At 47.0% G+C, this 18,018-nt stretch overlaps 1 protein-coding gene across 2 annotated transcripts in view; it reads left to right on the top strand.

Annotated features, from left to right (window-relative positions):
• DIAPH3 (diaphanous related formin 3) overlaps window positions 1-18,018 on the top strand; it is a 147,989-nt gene that overhangs the window by 59,730 nt on the left and 70,241 nt on the right. For both annotated transcript variants that reach the window (XM_077344123.1, XM_077344124.1), the window contains 2 exons: window positions 491-616; window positions 4,655-4,818. In XM_077344123.1, the coding sequence (XP_077200238.1) occupies window positions 491-616; window positions 4,655-4,818 (290 nt within the window). The remainder of the gene's footprint in view (window positions 1-490; window positions 617-4,654; window positions 4,819-18,018) is intronic.

Here is an 18,018-nt window from a genome sequence, read left to right as displayed (position 1 = left end):
TGATGTCCATGGACTACAATTCCCATGAGCTCCTGCCAGCGAACCACAGGTTGACTACCCCTGCTCTAGATTGATTTGCTCTGGGTGGAAACTTTTACTTTTTTGAACTGTTTCAGCCACTTTAAAAATTATCAATATGGAAGACTTCTTGATGCCTTTTGGAGATGCAGAGTTGAAGACTATTTCCTGCCTCCTTAACCCGTTTGCATTAATTATGTCCAGAAATATTTTCGTTGTGTGAACTCCATGTGCATGCTTTGTCACCGTTGCCTGGACGATACTCCCTTCCAAAACCTTGCGCTACACTCATTATCTAGTCACAGCTTGTGCTAGAAGTCGCAATCTACTTCTAGAGTCAGGGTTCTGGTGCCTATAAAAGTGCTTTACCTAATAAAAGGCTTTTTAGAGCACAAGCTTAGTCAATCCTTTCTGTGCACAGCGACACTCTCCACTTGCTGTGAAAGTTTCAGGTAACTCCTGCTGTGTTTAGTTTCAGCAGAAAGCTTGGAGAAGAGCTTAAAGCAGATGGAAAGGCAGCTTAGGCAACTCGAGAAGGATTTGGAGACCTTTCCCCCTCCCGAGAATATTCATGACAAATTTGTGACAAAGATGTCCATATCCTTTTGACAGCTCAGTATTCTATGTGTCGCTTTGTTTTAGGTTTTCTTAATATTTCCAGATGTATTTGCATAATCTGTGTTCAGTGTATGGCAAGCACTTTTGACAATTTTAATCTTCCACCTTAAATGACTAAATCTAATATGGCTTAATGGGGGGGGGATTTCCTATAATGTCTTATCTAAAATTAGCTGTACGCTATCTCCTGTAACACTGTCATTTTCTGATTGAACATATAAGCAGAATTCCGTGAAATGTTTGGAAATGCCGGCTGGTGGAAGATCGCCATTTCCAGTCAGGTGGGAAATGGTTAAGAAATCAAAGACCTTCTCTTAGCAAAATCCTTCAAATTGTTTTGCCGCTGAAGTCAGGCATCAAAACAAAGAATCTGCCGATGAACTACTCCATATGTTTCAGAGACCTTCTTCTCCTCCTCACTGCAGTTGATTCCGTTAGATGTTGGATGTGTGTGTATGTGGAATCCATTGTCTCTTCCAGTGACTGCTTTGTGTCACAACTGCTGATTCCAGCTCGGTTTTCCTTCTCCAGCTACAGAACAATTTCAAACCCACATGCTATGGTCTGAAATAGTTCTCTATCTGCCCTGTAGTTTGCTAGAGAAAGCAGAAAATGGTTAATATTGTCTGGAGGTGTAGCTGCATAGTCGTCCATTAACAGACCTAGCTGGGTGTTATCAGCATATTGGCAACGGTCCAGCCCAAACCCCTGAATCAGCTGGGCCAGGGAGTGAAAATAGATTATTAAATAGAATCAGGGAAAGTATGGCTCCCTGTGGGACCCCACAATTAATAGCCCTACGTTGGAACACAGTTCTCCCTACTGCCACCCTCTGTCCCTGACTAAAGAAAGGACTCTAGCCATTTCAAGGCTGTGTCTCTAACCCCTGTGTCAGCTAGGGCAGTGGTCCCCGACCCGCGGTTGGGGACCGGTACTGGTCCGTGTATCCGTCGGTACTGGGTCGCAGCTCCTCCTCGTCCTCCTCCCCAGCTGCTGCCTTGGGGGCTACTCTGCCACCGGCTCACCCTTGGTGCTCTCCGGCAGCTGCCATGGCTAGCCCTCGGCGTGGCAGTGTGCAGCTGCTCCTGGCAGCGCCCCCCCCCCCAACGGGCGGTGGGAAGTCAGGGATGCCAGCAGGAAAGCAAGTGGAGTAGGGGCTCAGGCGGTGGCAATGTTCCTTGTCAAAAGGCTACCCCCCCCCCCCCCGGGCCTCAGTAAAATTGTCAAGCGTTGACCAGCCTCCAGTGATAAAAAGGTTGGGGCCACTGAGCTAGGCAGTGGGCCAGGAGTTCATGGTCGACTTTGTTGAAGGCCACTGTCGGATCTAACAGGAGCAGCCGTGCCAGCCTGCCTGGATCCAGCTTCTTCTTGAGATCTTCTGTTAGGGTGGCCAGAGTCGTCTCCACACAGACACACCATATAGTTGACTGGCACCTCAGACACGATCCAGTGCAGAGAGATTCCAGTCGAATCCCATTGATATCAGTGCCCAGTTCCATGTGTATTTCTGCCCTTTGGGCTTCGAGCAGTTTCTGGTAAGGCCGATGCCACGTGTGCTGCAATGAGTGGGAATTAGCAGTCGGCCTGCTGCATTAGAAAAGGGAACCGGAAGGTTCTAAACGGAGCATCTTTTTCCTTCCATGGGAACATAGTATAAAAACTGGGTTCCTCTTAATCTTCCAACTGGGAGTAGTGCCATGTTGCATAGGCCTTGAGGAGATGCTGTGCAGACAGCGCTTGGTGTTACGTGCCAGCAGAATCCCCTCTTATTTGCAGAGCATCGGGAATGTCACTAAATGATTCCGCCATATGAGGATAATCCACTGCATCTCCTTCCACAGACGTCTTGATCTTTAAACACTGTTAACGTACACTAGTTGGCTGCCTCCTGTTAATTGTCCCTGTAGGCAGAGAATCGTTGAGGAACGGAGGCATTCATGGGTGGTGCCTGCTAATAGCGGGGTGGTTGCTAATGGAGGAAGCCGACTTCCAGGAAAACGGGGGCTGCGATGAATTGCAGAGCAAAGGAGACTTGATGCAAAGGTTAGGGAATCCGGCCCAGTGTGAAGAGTCTGGAGCCGGTTCTGGCACTTCCTTTGAAAGGCGAGGCGGAAGGGGACGGATGTCTTGAAAGACGTGCAGCTCATAAAAAGCAGTCGGCAGGAAAGCCAAGTCAACGAGGACAGGGCTCTGGGAGGGCACTTTTTTCATCCTGTGCGCAATCATGCTCCATAGACGACACGGCTATTCTATCCCGCTGCTACACATCACAACCCAAAGCTTTCTAATAAATCTATTAGCGTCCCGTTTATTTTAAAACACAGATATGAATACGGTGCGTGTGCTTTGGCAGGCAACCTCTCATTTGAGAGAGAGCTTCTTGTAGTTTGCTGCGTGTCAGTGGTTCACGTGACTCTCAATGCAGTGAGGTTCTTGTGGGATTGTTTAATAGTTAAGTGGCTTAGAAGAAACTAGAGATTTGAACACTCCGTTCATTGATGCAGCCATGATGGGAAGAATGTAAAGTTTGAGAGCGGAAATTGACCTGGAAATAACAAGTTAAAAATTGGATGCCTTAGCAATAATGAAAATCTCTTTTGTTTTTGCTCTGGGATCATAATATAGGTAACATTATTAAAATCATCTGGAATTACTTAAGCTCTGAATACTATATTCAAAATGGTAAATGCGCACAATGGTTGATCGCATTCTTTACTTACACTTAGGTTTCTTAGCCTTCTTTTTCTAGAAGGGAGCAGTAAAAATAAAAAGCTAAGGCCTGTGTGGGAGGGCTGGGTCCGGGATGGGGATGGGGGACCTTCGCCTTCCCTCCTTTCCCCCCACATGCAATCTTCCCAGCTGCCCCCCATCCCCGCTCACCTCTGCCACCACTTCCCAGCACCGCCTTCTCACCCCATGCGATCTTCCAAGCCACCCCCCCATCCCCGCTTACCCACCCACCCTTCTCAACCCCCCCCAACCTTACCCACCGATTGCTACTGGGCCCTCCCCCAACGGCACCTTCCCCCCCACTCTTCCTCCCACCCCTGCCCCGTCCCCTTTCATGCCACCTCCCTGCCTTTCTTCCTGCCAGCATTCCCTTTGTCCTTCCTTCCTTCCTTCCTTCCTTCCTTCCTTCCTTCCTTCCTTCCTTCCTTCCTTCCTTCCTTCCTTCCTTCCTTCCTTCCTTCCTTCAATTTCTCTCTCTCTCCTATTTGCTTCTTTCAGAATCTAATTTCTCAATTAAACTAATGTTGAATGTCAAGTATTTGCAAGTAATGATGATGTCAGTGGCTTTGGTTTTTACAATCCACACTATCAACTTTCATGCTATTACACATCTGGGCAAATAAAACTAAAAATTGTAGTAGAAATTCTTGTATAGTATTTGAATACCCTGCATACATACACATGTTTTATTTATATAGAAATAGTGAATGTAAACACCAAAGTCCAACTCTGTGTGCATTAGGAAATGAAAGTAGTTAAAGCAGCTGTTGCAGGAAGGAGAAACATTGTATTTGAAAGAAGTGATTAGCACATTTGTCTAAAAAACTGATTTGCTTGACAATGTCAGTTTTGTAGACCAAGCTACTTTGGGTAGTTGGTCTAAAAATGATTTTGCAGTTCATTTCTGACGACGTTAAAGGTCCCAATAAAGCACTCAAATAGGTCTTCAGTTGGCTAAAGGAAACTGTTAATTCCTTAGCAATTTAGGAAGAACCGGCAAAACCATCTGAAAAATGCTGGCTAGGCTCTCACTAATGCATTAGTCAGAGAAAACACATGATGTCATGGTTGTGTTTGGTTTCCTATCTCTTATATCAGGGGTAGTTAACCTGTGGTCCTCCAGATGTTCATGGACTACAATTCCCATGAGACCATGCCAGCATTTGCGGCTGGAGGACCACAGGTTGACTACCCCTGCCTTATAAGTATAAGAAGGCTGCTTAAAGGGTTAGTCTCTGTTAATGTTCTAAGATTATATGACTTTCATAACCTTAACTAACTTCACACACCTTTGCAAGTCAAGCGAAGGAACAATTCCAGAAGCTATCTAGGATGCATGATACCATGGAAAAACTCTATCGGGATGTTATGGGATATTATGCCATTGATATGAAGAAGGTTTCAGTGGAAGAATTTCTAACTGATGTGAACAATTTCAGGACAGCATTCATGGTAAAGTACTATGCATGCTTATTTTTTCCTAGTTCAGTTTTAATAGCATTGTTTTCTTAAGAATGGTAGTGCATTGGTATATGAGTCTAAAGCTGAACCCAAAGCACTGTGAGAGAAGGGGAACATGGATGGGAGCTGCAGTGACAGGGAAGTAAAGGGTTAATGCTATCCCTGTAGCCCCCAGAGGAGGTAGGTAGGTGGGCAATTGGTCTTGACAATCTATCAAAAATGGTGAAATAAATTCATTTCAGAAAATAAGATACACTGGGGCTTAGATCTGGATAAGTTTTACTTGACTATATATGTTCGGTGGGGGAGAACTTGCTATATATCCTAGCATCACTCATTTCTTGCATTTGTTGTAATCCATGCTGTATGTTAATTTGCTGCCATTCATAGATCTTACAAATCGCCTTCATCCAGTCTTAGCTATATTTAATGCTCAGTTACTTATGCATTTTGAATCTTAATTGGTTCTTCCTGGCAATACCCTCCTCACCCTCTACCTGTGTGGAGGCAAAGGTGAACAACCCGCTTGTGATACTAATGCTGTGCAATGCCAGGTCCATAAACAACAAAACCAGTACCCTGTAAACTTACTTTGCAGAGTGGACTTGGTGTGCGTGACTGAAACCTGGGTCAGGGAGGGCGAAACAGTTGTCCTTAAAGAACTAGTCCCTGCCAGGTTTTCCATCCTCCATCAATCTCAGAGGGGAGAGGGGGTGGCAATCCTAATCCAAGAGGATTTTTCCTTCAGGGATCTTCCCATGCCATCAATCACAGAATCAATCGAGAGTGTGGGCATCTGGCTGGTATACTGCACACCTAGCCAGCCCTACTAGTGGTAGTGGCCTGGACACTACAGTTCCCTAGATTATTAGTTCTGGGGGGAATTTAATGTCCATGTTGAGCTGCCATCCTCTAGGAATGGGCTGGACTTGGTATCAGCCATGGTGACATTAGGAATCTCACAGTTTGTTGTTTGTCCTACTCATCAAGCAGACCACATCCTGGATCTTATTTTCGGCATGGGATTGAACGTGGATCTGGGTCACGGCAAGTGCCATGCCATGATCAGACCACTATGCTCTGAAGGCTCGGTTAACGCTACCACCCCTTCCTCATTTGGTGCTGAGGAAATTTTAGCTGTCCCGTAGAGACTTATGGATCCAATTAGATTCCTGAATGCTCTACAGGACCCAATGCCTCCCATCACCTCTCTAACTTCTACTCGAGTATCATCACGTCTGTTAACTCATTCCAAGCACAATTTTTTAGGATAGTTCTGTTGCTCACTGCCCTAGAGGAAGAACAACAAAATAATCACCAATTGTATATCAGTTGTGAGGCATTTGCGAATAATTTTGCAGACAAAATCTCGACACTTCGCTGCAACCTCCCTGCAACCATAGACACAGAAAATGAACTTTTGGCCCCTTGGCAATTTTTGGAGAGAACACTGAGTAACTTCAGGACTCATGCTGACTGAAGAGCCAGTTTGGTGTAGTGGTTAGGAGTGCGGACTTCTAATCTGGCATGCCGGGTTCGATTCTGCGCTCCCCCACATGCAACCAGCTGGGTGACCTTGGGCTTGCCACGGCACTGATAAAACTGTTCTGACCGGGCAGTGATATCAGGGCTCTCTCAGCCTCACCCACCTCACAGGGTGTCTGTTGTGGGGAAAGGAAGGGAAGGCGAATGGAAGCCGCTTTGAGCCTCCTTCGGGTAGGGAAAAGCGGCATATAAGAACCAACTCTTCTTCTTTTTCAGTAATCTCAGGGCTCTCTCAGCCTCCCTTCCCTCACAGGGTGTCTGTTGTGGGGAGAGGAATGGGAAGGCGACTGTAAGCCGCTTTGAGCCTCCTTCGGGTAGGGAAAAGCGGCATATAAGAACCAACTCTTCTTCTTCTTCTTCTGAAGTAGACAGGATGCTTACAGGCAGCGAGACCAACCACATGCCCACTAGATCCGTGCCCACTGTTGCTTCTAAAAACACGAGATGTAAGAATAAGAGCTCCCTCCGGGAAATGATGAACCTTTTTCTCACAACGGGAGAGTTCCTGGAGGGACTAAAAGAAAAAAAGTATTCCCGTTACTGAAAAAAAACATTTCTGGACCCATGAGAGCTCGACAACTATCGACCTATCTCGCACGTAGCTTTTCTGGAGAAAATGGTGGAAAGGGCTGTCGCAGACCAAATTTTGGCATTCCTGGAAGAAGATTTAGGCCTAGACCCATCTCAGTCAGGTTTCCAGCATGGCCAGTGGGGTACAGACAGTGCTAGTTGCTGTGATGGATGACCTCTATTGCCAGCTGGACTGAGGCAGGTTGGTGCTGCTGGTACTACTAGTTCTCCTTCAGTAGGGGAAGTCCTTCACACCGGTTAGGTCACACCTCCTACTGCGCCTTGCAGGGTAATGCAAATTAGCAAGCCTTCTGGGATCGTGGTAGGCTGGACGCCTCCAGTCCTGTTGCCCTGCAATCTCCGAGCAGGATCTTAGAAGCTGAGCTCCTTGATCTGCAAAACAAAAAGCAAACAGAATATGCAAAATACTTACACTAAGAGGAAAACAGGATCAAATTAATTGGAGGTGAAAGAGGCTGCAAATGCCCAGAAACGGTCGTCTATGCTGAATTTAGGGAAGCAGCTTTCATCTTTGCCAGCTCCAGCTTCAGGCTTGCAGGCGGAGAATTCCCTCACCCCCGTTCTGGCTGAGCGGGGAGGGGAAGAAATCACCCGGTAGGAGGCAACTGTGTCTCCTTTGCCTGAAAGATGCGACGCCCCCAGGTAGAATACAGCTGTACCCGGGACCAGCACTGAGAGATTACAAGAGCAGGCTTGTAATGTGTTTGTAACAGGAAGTGTGGCTGGGCTGGGAGTTGGGGCAGTGGGGCCCCTCTTTCTACAAACCTCCCTTGATAGAGCAGAAAATATGGTGACTGCAGATATCACCAGCACGCTGTTTCCCCCTGCCATTTTAGCACCCTCACTGGCAGAGTGGGGGGAGGGGGGAGAGAACAATGGCAGACTTTGTGGATTCCACTGTCATTAGCTGCTCCTCCACAAGCCCAGATTGCAGCCAGGGTGCAAGAAAAGTCACAGAATCATAGAGTTGGAAGGGGCATACAGGCATCTAGTCCAACCCCCTGCTCAACGCAGGATCAGCCCAGAGCATCCTAAAGCATCCAAGAAAAGTGTGCATCCAACCATTGCTTGAAGACTTCCAGTGAGGGGGGGCTCACCACCTCCTTAGGCAGCCTATTCCACTGCTGAACTACTCTGACTGTGAAAAATCTTTTCCTGCTATCTAGCCTATATCGTTGTACTTGTAGTTTAAACCCATTACTGCGCGTCCTCTCCTCTGCAGCCAACGGGAACTGCATCCTGCTCTCCTCCAAGTGACAACCTTTCACATACTTAAAGACGGCTGTCATGTCCCCTCTCAACCTCCTTTTCCCCAGGCTGAACATTCCATTTCCCTCAACCTATCTTGGTCCCTTGGCCCCAGATCATCCTCACCGCTCTCCTCTGTACCCTTTCAATTTTATCTACGTCCTTCTTGAACTGAAGCCTCCAGAACTGTACACTGTACTCCAGGTATGGTCTGACCAGTGCCGTATACCAGTGGTCCCCAACCTTTTTGAGGCTGGGGACCGGCAGGGCAACTGCCCGTCTGCACATGCCATGCATGCGCGCCCGCGCAAATGCATACATGCGCGGCCACAACCGCACATGCACGGCACTTTCACGCATGCGCAAAAGTGCCGCACATGCGCGATTTCGGTAGCGCATGCGCGGCCTGGCCGCAGCCCTGATTCCCTCTCCCCCCTATCCCGCTGTAAGAAGCTTCCCGGGCCGCAAGCTTGCGGCCTGGGAAGTTTTTTACTGCGGGGAGAGGGAGCCGCAGCCCGGACCCATGGCCTTCGCGGCCCGGCCCCAGGCTGCGGCCCGCGGGTTAGGGACCAGTGCCGAATACAATGGGACTATGACATCTTGTGATTTTGATGTAATGCCCCTGTTGATACAGCCCAAAATGGCATTTGCCTTTTTTACCGCTGCATCACACTGCCTGCTCATGTTTAGCTTACAATCCATAAGTACCCCAGTGTTACCTAGAAGTGTATCCCCCAACCAGTAGGCATATTTTTCATTTTTCTGACCCAGATGCAAAACTTTACACTTACCTTTATTAAATTGCATCTTGTTCTGCTTTGCCCATTTTTCCATTGTGTTCAGATCTCGTTGAACTCTGTCTCTATCTTCCGGAGTATTTGCTAGGCTTCCCAATTTGGTGTCATCTGCAAACTTGATGAGTAGTCCCTCCACCCCCTCATCTAGATCATTAATTAATATGTTAAAAAGTACCAGAAAGAGCCCTGAGCCCTGAGGTACCCCGCTACTCACCTCCTTCCAGTCTGATGAAACATCATTGACAACAACTCTTTGAGTGCGATTCGGTAACCAATTCCCTATCTACCTAACTATCTGAAAGTCCAGATGCAGTCCTTCAATTTATCCATCAGAACATCATGGGGAACCTTATCAAAAGCTTTACTAAAATCTAAGTAAACAACATCAACCGAAATTCCAGGATCTAGCAAACCTGTTACTTGGTCAAAAAAGGAAACCAGGTTGGTCTGACAGAACCTGTTGGAGACAAATCCATGCTGACTTCCTTGGATCACCAAATTGTCCTCCAGATGTTTTCTTACCCACAGCAGAGGTCAGACTCACTGGTCTGTAGTTTCCCAGGCCATCCTTCCTTTTTTGAAGATTGGAATAACGTTTGCTCTCTTCCAGTCGTCCGGGACCTCTCCAGTCCTTAAAGCGGTCCCGAAGATCATGGACAAGGGTTCTGCAAGTTCTCCAGAAAGTTCTTTGAGCGCTCCTGGGTGCATTTCATCCTGCCCAGGGGATTTGAACTCATCCAGTGCAGCTAAATGCCTCTCGACAACCTCTCTCTGTCCATGTCAACCTGCCACCCAGACACTATCCCTTGGCTACTGCCATCTCTAGATGTGCCTAAACTCTTTGACCTGTGGGGAAAAAAAGATGTAAAATAGGCGCTGAGCCTTTCTGCTTTCTCTGCATCCTCCGTTGGAGTTTGTCCATCTGCACTCAACAGTGGGCCTATTGCCTCCTTTACTTTACGTTTGCTCCTCACATAACTGACAAATCTTTTCTTGTTACAGTGGGCTTCCCTGGCCAATCTTAGCTCACTCTCACCTTTGGCCTTTCTGATGATTGATCTACATTGCCTAGTAACCTGTAGGTACTCTTCTTTAGAGCTCTGTCCTTCCCTCCATTTCCTGAACATTTCCCTTTTCTTTCTTAGTTCCTCTTGAAGTTCTCTGTTCATCCAAATAGGCTTCTTAGAGCTCCTGCAGTGTTTACGTCTTTCTGGGATAGTCATGGATTGAGCATGCAATAGTTTGTTTGATGAATAGTGCCCACCACATGCTCCCTTCCCTTCCAGCAATCTCGTCCATGGTATGACACTCATCATGTCTCTGAGTTTATTAAAGTTTGCCCTTCGAAAATCCAACATCCGTGTCTGGCTACAAACTTCCTTGCCCCCCCCCCCCATCTCAAATGGAATTCTATGAGAACTTGGTCACTTCCCCCTAGGGTCCCCACCTCCTTCACCCCATCCACCAACTCTTGCCTGTTAGTCAGTATTAAATCCAGCATGGCTGAACCTCTTGTGGGTTCATCTACCATTTGACAAATGAAATTGTCAGTCAGGCAGGTCAGAAAGTTGCATGACTGAGGATGCTTCGCAGAGTTTGTTTTCCAGCACACATCTGGGAAATTTAAGTCACCCATGATTACAAGGTCCTGCCGCTTGGATATTTTCCCAAGCTGTTCACAATGTGCAGTATCCACATCCTCTCGTTGGTCAGGCAGTCGATAACAGACACCAACCACTACACTGTTTGTTTTCCCCTCGCTTATTTTCACCCAGATGATTTCCAATGTAGATATATTCTCCTTCACTAGAATTTCCTGACAGGTAAACCCTTTCCTCACATACAGTGCCACTCCTCCACCTCTTCGATCTATTCTGTTTTTTCTGAACAGTTCATATCCATCCACTATTACATTCCAGTCATGAGAATCATTCCACACATAATACACATGCACAGTCCAGCAGGTGCTAATAGGTCTTCAAGAAAGCGTATCTCATGGTCCCAGAAACCAAATTCCTCCTGCCGTTACCAACTACGCAGCCACTGGTTCAGCTCCATTATCTTCCTCTCCTGGCGCATTCCTCTTCCCTTGACAGGCAACATTGAAGAAAATACCACTTGTGCCCCCATTTGCTTGAGCGTCCTCCCTAGATCTTGATAGGCTTTTTAAATAGAAGCAATTGTATTCATGGACATGTCTTTCATTCCCACATGGAGCATCACAAATGGATAGCAATCCATAGATTTGAGGAGTTTGGGCAGCCGTTTGAAATGTCTTTAATTTTCGCCCCTGGCAAGCAACGCACCTCTCGGGTTAGGAGGTTGGGCCCAGCCACATGACGATCCATTCCTCTTAGTAGGGAGTCTCCAATTACCAGTACTCTCCTTTTTTTTTCTCAACCCCATTTTCTTCTATCCCCGTGGCCTCTTCACTTTGTCTTAGACTTTGTTTTGTGACCCCTTCCCTCGTTGACACTTGTACCTCCTCTGCAAGGGCCTGAAATCTATTCTGTAGCTCCAAAGGCCCCGAGAACCGTCTCACTCTACGCCGTTGAGTCTTCTTCCGAACTGTCTGCAGAGGCTCCGTAATGAGGTCAATCTCCTTATCCTCTTCAGGACTGGTTGTATCTTCTTTATTCAGAGTTGCACAGCTCCTGTCTATGAACTCCTCCCCTTTCTTAATTTCTGTCAGAATAATAATAATCTCTTCCAAGGCCCTAATCCTTTCCTCCAAGAATCCCAGGCTAAGAGCCACAGGCCAATCCCTTTGTCTCTCGCCCTTTAGCTCACGCCTCTGGCGAGGAGCAGCCCTTTTTAATCCTCCCAGCAATCACCTCACTCAGCACCACAATAGCCTCACCTGGTCAGCAGCAGCAGCTCTCCCCAGCAGCTCTCTCCACGTGCTCCCAGCTGTCCCTCCCACCCTCCCAAAATAGAGAGAGGGAGTTCAGTTCCTCCCCATTCCCAAGTAAAGATACGGATTCCTCTTCCACTAGAGGGAGCAGGGGATCCAGAAAGAGAAAAAGATCCTCTTCAAAATCTAGGAGAGCAGCCTCTTCCTCTAGCAGGAGACCAAAGAGAGTTCACACAAGGGACAGACATACCTTTCAACATTCAGAAGCAGAAAGGGAGGATCTTCGGTCAGCAGCTACATCAGTTACAGTGGCTTCAGACAAGGAAGATAGGGAATGGTCAGGGACAGATTTTGACTGCAAAGAAGTCTCCTCCAGACTTTTTCAAGCAGAACATTTTCAAAGACTTTTGAAAAAGGTCACTAAAAGTCTCAATTATGAGGAGGAGACTATGACCAGTTCTGCTTCAGGAAAAACCAGGAGATCAGCTAACTTGGATGCAAGAGGTTTCAAGAAGCCCCCAATAAGCTGACAGTATGCCCATTTCCTGATGACTTTTTAGATGTCATGAGCTCTGAATGGGCAATTCCTGGTAGTGGGATATCCTTGCATTCTGTAGCCAAAAGATTTTCTATGCTTCCAGATGAAACCATGCAGGATCTAAAAATACCACTGGTCAATGCTCCTGTAGTGGCTATGTTATCAGGAGCAGTACTAACCAAAGATGGAGATAACATCCTAAAGAATCCTGTAGACAGAAAAAATGAGACTGTGTTAAAGAAAGCTCATGAAGCCGACTCCTTAGCTATCAGATGCAGTTCTTTCTAATTTTGCCAGAGCAGCAGTAGTCTGGACTGATGACTTGTTGCAAGATCCAGAGCCAGACCCCCTAAGGTTATGAAGGGCTCTATTAAAAATCAAAAGAGCCTGCCAGTTTGCTGCAGATGCCTCACAAGATGCATTGCAGTTCTCAGCCAGGGCACAGGGGTCCAATATAGTAGCCAGGTGTAATCTCTGGCTTAAACACTGGAAAGTGGATACCCTATCAAAATCTAATCTGGCAACGGAAAAGTTTTCAGGCAGACTTCTTTTGGGGGAAGGTGCACTAGACAAAGTCTTAGTAGAGACTAAAGAGAAGAAAAAAGAGATGCCATCGACTTCTCAGAAGGATAAGGCATTTAAAAAGAAATCCTATCAGTCCTTTCGTTCGTACAAGTCTCAAAGTACCCAGAGAGATAGTTTCAGAGGAAGACGTTCCTTCCCATACCAGTCTAGATACCAGAGACCCCAGTATCAATCCAACAAACAAAGGGATGGAAATACAGCATCCAAAAAATCTACAGCATGACGCCAGAATAGGAGGCGGTCTCCAGAATTTTCTTCCTGCATGGCAGCAGTCCACTTCGGACAAGTGGGTCCTGTCAGTTGTGGAGCACGGCTACGAGATACAGTTTGTTCGGACACCTCCCCACAAATTTGTGTCATCCCCTATACCGAAAGAGGAAATGAAAGCTTTAGTGCAGGAAGCTATTCAACATTTACTGGACATTGGGGCGATAGAGGAATTTCCAACGTCTCAGAGGGGCAAGGGCATATATTCTATACAGTTCATTGTGCCCAAGAAGTCAGGAGAATGGAGGGCAATAATGAACTTAAAGGAACTAAACCTATTTGTCAGAAAACAGAAGTTCAGAATGGAGTCCCTTTGTTCCATTCTACAGGCACTTCAGGTCAACTACTTCATGGCTTCTTTAGACGTGAAAGAAGCCTACCTACACATTCCAATACATCAAACTTCCAGACAATTCCTCAGATTTGCCTTCAGGAACAAGCACTACCAATACAAGGCATTACCCTTTGGCCTCTCTTCCTCTCCAAGAGTTATTACCAAGGTTATGGTGACTTTGGTTGCAGTTCTTCGACAAAGAGCTGTTCACATTTATCTGTATTTGGACGACATTTTGCTGAGGGGGGAGAGCCTCAGGGAAACCCAGAAGAGTGTAGAGGTTACAGTACGCACACTTCAAGAACATGGGTTCTTGATCAACTTTCAGAAAAGCAATCTGACACCATCCAGAGAGCTGATTCACTTATGCACTCTGATCAACACCAAACAAGCCAGAGTATTCCTGACTTCAGACAGGGTGAGGAAGGTGAAGGATATGGTCTCAAAGGTTTGCAAGAGAAAAAAAGTGGACTTGATGCTCTTGGCACAACTGCTAGGCCTCTTGATAGCAACCATAGAAACAGTTCCCTGGGCAAGGTTACACCTCAGACCACTACAATGGACATTACTGCCATTTCAACGTCAGATCATCAAGAAAAGACACAAAGTGATCTTCATCTCAGAGAGACTGAAAAAGGATTTAAACTGGTGGCGCTCGAAGGCAAACCTGACCAAGGGAGTGAAATTTATCCAGCCAGTGCCAATCATTGTGACCACAGTTGCGAGCCTCAGAGGTTGGGGAGCACACTGCAGAAACCAGATGGTCCAGGGAAAGTGGACAAAAACAGAGTCCACCTACAGCATAAATCTGTTGGAGTTAAGGGCCATCAGATTGGCGCTGGTAGCTTTTCAGGATCTACTCCAGGACCAGTATGTCCTAATCAAAATAGACAACGTGACAGCCAAGGAACATGTGAACCGACAAGGGGGCACAAGAGCGTTGATGTTACACAAGAAGCCGGTGATGGTATGCCGGTGGGCAGAAAGCCATGTCCAAGGAGTGAATGCCCAGCATCTTCAAGGCACCCAGAATGTGATGGCGGATTGGCTGAGCCGCATGGATGTGGATCTGACAGAGTGGTCAATCAACAATCAAGTGTTCCAGCAGATCATCCTTTGCTTTGGAAATCCAATAATGGATCTGTTTGGCATAGCAAAAAAACAAGAAAGTGAACAGATTCATGTCCAGGTTTCCAGAAAAAGAGTCAGAAGGCATAGATGCTCTTCTCCAGAACCGGCCGAAGGGACTTCTCTATGTGTTTCCCCCAACTCGACTGTTGAACAAAGTGTTGAACAAAATCAGAGAGGATTGGGCAACTGTAATACTATTGTCACCCTGGTGGCCGAGGAGACCGTGGATCTTGGACTTAATACAACTATCAGTAGAGAACCCATGGACCTTGCCAGTGACTCTGGATCCCACTTTGGCACCCAAATCCTCAGTGGTTAAAAATGACGGCATGGAATTTGGTAGGGAAGCGCTAGTAGATTCTGGCATGGCCAAAGAGATTGCGGATGTAATGTTTCATGCTAGGCGTCCAGCAACCAGGAGAATATATAATTATACCTGGCTGGCTTTTAAAAAATGGGCACGGAACTGCAATTTGGACCCTATGAAGCCGTCTTATAAAGATATCTTGGCGTTCATACGTGATGGTAGAAATAAAGGGTTAAGGCTAATATGCTGAGTCGTCAGGTGTCAGCCTTAGCTGCGGTGTTGGAGTTCAAAGGTCTAAAAGGCCTTGCAAACAATAAACTGATCAGAAAATATCTCAAAGGGGCGGCTCAATTAGCCACACCTGTCCAACAGGTTTCTGACATGGAACCTCTCAAGAGTGCTTCAGGCGTTTACGAGACATCCATTTGAACCCCTAAAATTGATAGAATTAAAGTACTTGTCTTGGAAAGTGGCCTTTTTGATTGCGGTTACAACAGCAAGAAGGGTGTCTGAACTGGGTGCCCTATCAATTGCCAAAGATCTGTGTATTTTCCGTAAACGGTCTGTTTTGTTACGTACAGATCCTTCCTTTGTGCCAAAAGTCAATTCAGGTTTTCATTTGAACCAATTCCGTCATTCATTCCAAACCCTTCAGGGGAGACAGAAAAGAATTGGCACAAATTAGATGTCAGAAGGGCACTGAGATGTTATATCAAAAGGACTCAGGCCTTTAGATTAACGGAGGCCTTATTTGTGGCTTACGGCACAACAAACATAGGTAATAAGGTATCAAGTCTACAGTGAGCAATTGGATAAGACTGTGTCTCAAGCAGGCTTATGATTCACAAGGGTTGAGTTGTCCAAAGAATATCACGGCGCACTCAACCAGAGCCGCAGCCACCTCGGCAGCCTTTAGAACCAGAGCCTCGAGTGAGGAGATTTGTAGGCCAGCTAAATGGTCCTCCTTTACTACTTTTGTGAGGCATTACAAAATTGAGGCTCAGGAGGAGGAATTGGTAACCTTTGGCAGACGAGTCTTGAAACAGGTGGCAGGTTGAATCTGTAAGACGTATATACATAAGCCCACCCTATTTAGCTTGGTTACATAACCAGTGTGGAGGACTTCCCCCAATGAAGGAGAACGAAACATTGGCCTACCGGAAAGTTTCTTCTCTTCAGTGGGGCGAAGTCCTCCAATATATTTATCCTCCTCAATAGGTTGTGTTGCAAAACTGGTGAAAAGCAGATATGTTATGAAAAGTTGGTTTTCATGGTTTTTTTCCCCTTCGGGTTTTCATGTTAATATTGCTGTTCATGTTTAAGTTCAATAATTAAAGGTAAAGGTATCCCCTGTGCAAGCACCGAGTCATGTCTGACCCTTGGGGTGACGCCCTCTGGTGTTTTCATGGCAGACTCAATACGGGGTGGTTTGCCAGTGCCTTCCCCAGTCATTACCGTTTACCCCCGAGCAAGCTGGGTACTCATTTTACCGACCTCGGAAGGAGGGAAGGCTGAGTCAACCTCGAGCCGGCTGCTGGGATCGAACTCCCAACCTCATGGACGGACAGCTTCAGACAGCATTTCTGTTGCTTACCACTCTGCGCCACAAGTGGCTCCTTTACCTTTTCAACAATTAAAGAAGTTAAATGATTCAAGTTAGTTGGATAAGAACATTATTGGTTGGAGCTTGGCTATTCCAGGCCTGGAGGGGTCAGCCTACCACGATCCCAGAAGGCTTGCTAATTTGAATTACTCTGCAAGGAGCAGTGTGGAGGACTTCGGTCCACTAAAGTGAAGGAACCTTCAGGTAAGCCAGTGTTTCGATCTCTCAGCAGCATTTGACCCAGTCGACCACGAGCTCCTAGCTTGCTGCCTCGCCGACTCCAGAATACAAGGGACAGCCCTTCAATGGCTGATCTGCTTCCCCCAGGGTCACGGACAGAGATTAGCAATAAGAGAGAGATCATCAAACTGTCGACAACTCTTATGCAGAGTCCCATGAAGAGTGGTCCTCTCCAATCCTATTTAATATCTTCATGCACCCTCTTGCCCGACTGGTGTAGAGGTTTGGGCTGGGATGTCATCAATTTCCAGATGACACCTCCTGATGGATGAGTGCCCTGACTCTCCCCCAGAGTCCCCAGCTGACTTGCATGTCCATTAGCCAGCTGCCTGGAAGCAGTGACAAAATGGCTCAAGCAGAGTCATCTGAAGCTCAGCCCTTTAAAGATAGGGGTCCTGTAGTCAGGCAGGAAAGGTCCATGCAAGGAAGCACGCATGCCCAACCTGGATGGTGTGCAGCTCTCAGGGGCTCACTCCGCGAGGAACCTAGGTGTGATCCTGGATGCTTCCTTCTCAATGGAGGCTCAGGTCATGAGAGTAACATGGCTGGCACTCTGCCACCTTCACCAAGCTGAACTACTAGTGCCCTACTTGGCCACAGTGATCCAAGCAACAGTCACCTCCAGACTGGACTTCTGCAAGTCGCTCTATGCAGGCCTGCCCTTAGCCTTGATCCAGAAACTACAGCTGGTCCAAAATGCAGCGGCCAAGATCCTCACAGCAACACCATGGAAGTCTCACATCCAGTCCATCCTACAACAACCGCAGTGGCTCTCAGTCAAATTCCAGGTCAGATTGAAAGTTCTGGTAGTCACCTTTAAGGCCATATGCGGTCAGGGCCCAGTTTGCCTGAGGGACCACCTTTCTGCCTCTATACCCCTCAAAGAGCTTTACACTCCGGCACTTCAAACTAGTTAGTGATCCCTGGCCCCAAAGAAGCCCGCTTGACCTCAACCAGGGCCAGAGCCTTCTCTGTCCCGGGCCTCACCTGGTGGAGTGAGATCTCGGAAGAGATCAGGGCTGTAATAGAATTAAAACAAAAGGGAGCTCCTCTGCCAGGCACTTGGCTGAGGTTGACTGGAACCAACAACACCTACTGGGCCCCCTGAACCTCCCTCCCAGGAATCCCATGCATCTGATTGGACAACCATG

This window comes from Paroedura picta, chromosome 6 (assembly GCF_049243985.1).
Source record: "Paroedura picta isolate Pp20150507F chromosome 6, Ppicta_v3.0, whole genome shotgun sequence".
Lineage (NCBI taxonomy): Eukaryota > Metazoa > Chordata > Lepidosauria > Squamata > Gekkonidae > Paroedura > Paroedura picta.
The sequence above is the reverse complement of the archived record's forward strand: the minus strand, read 5'-3'. Positions and strand labels throughout refer to the sequence as shown.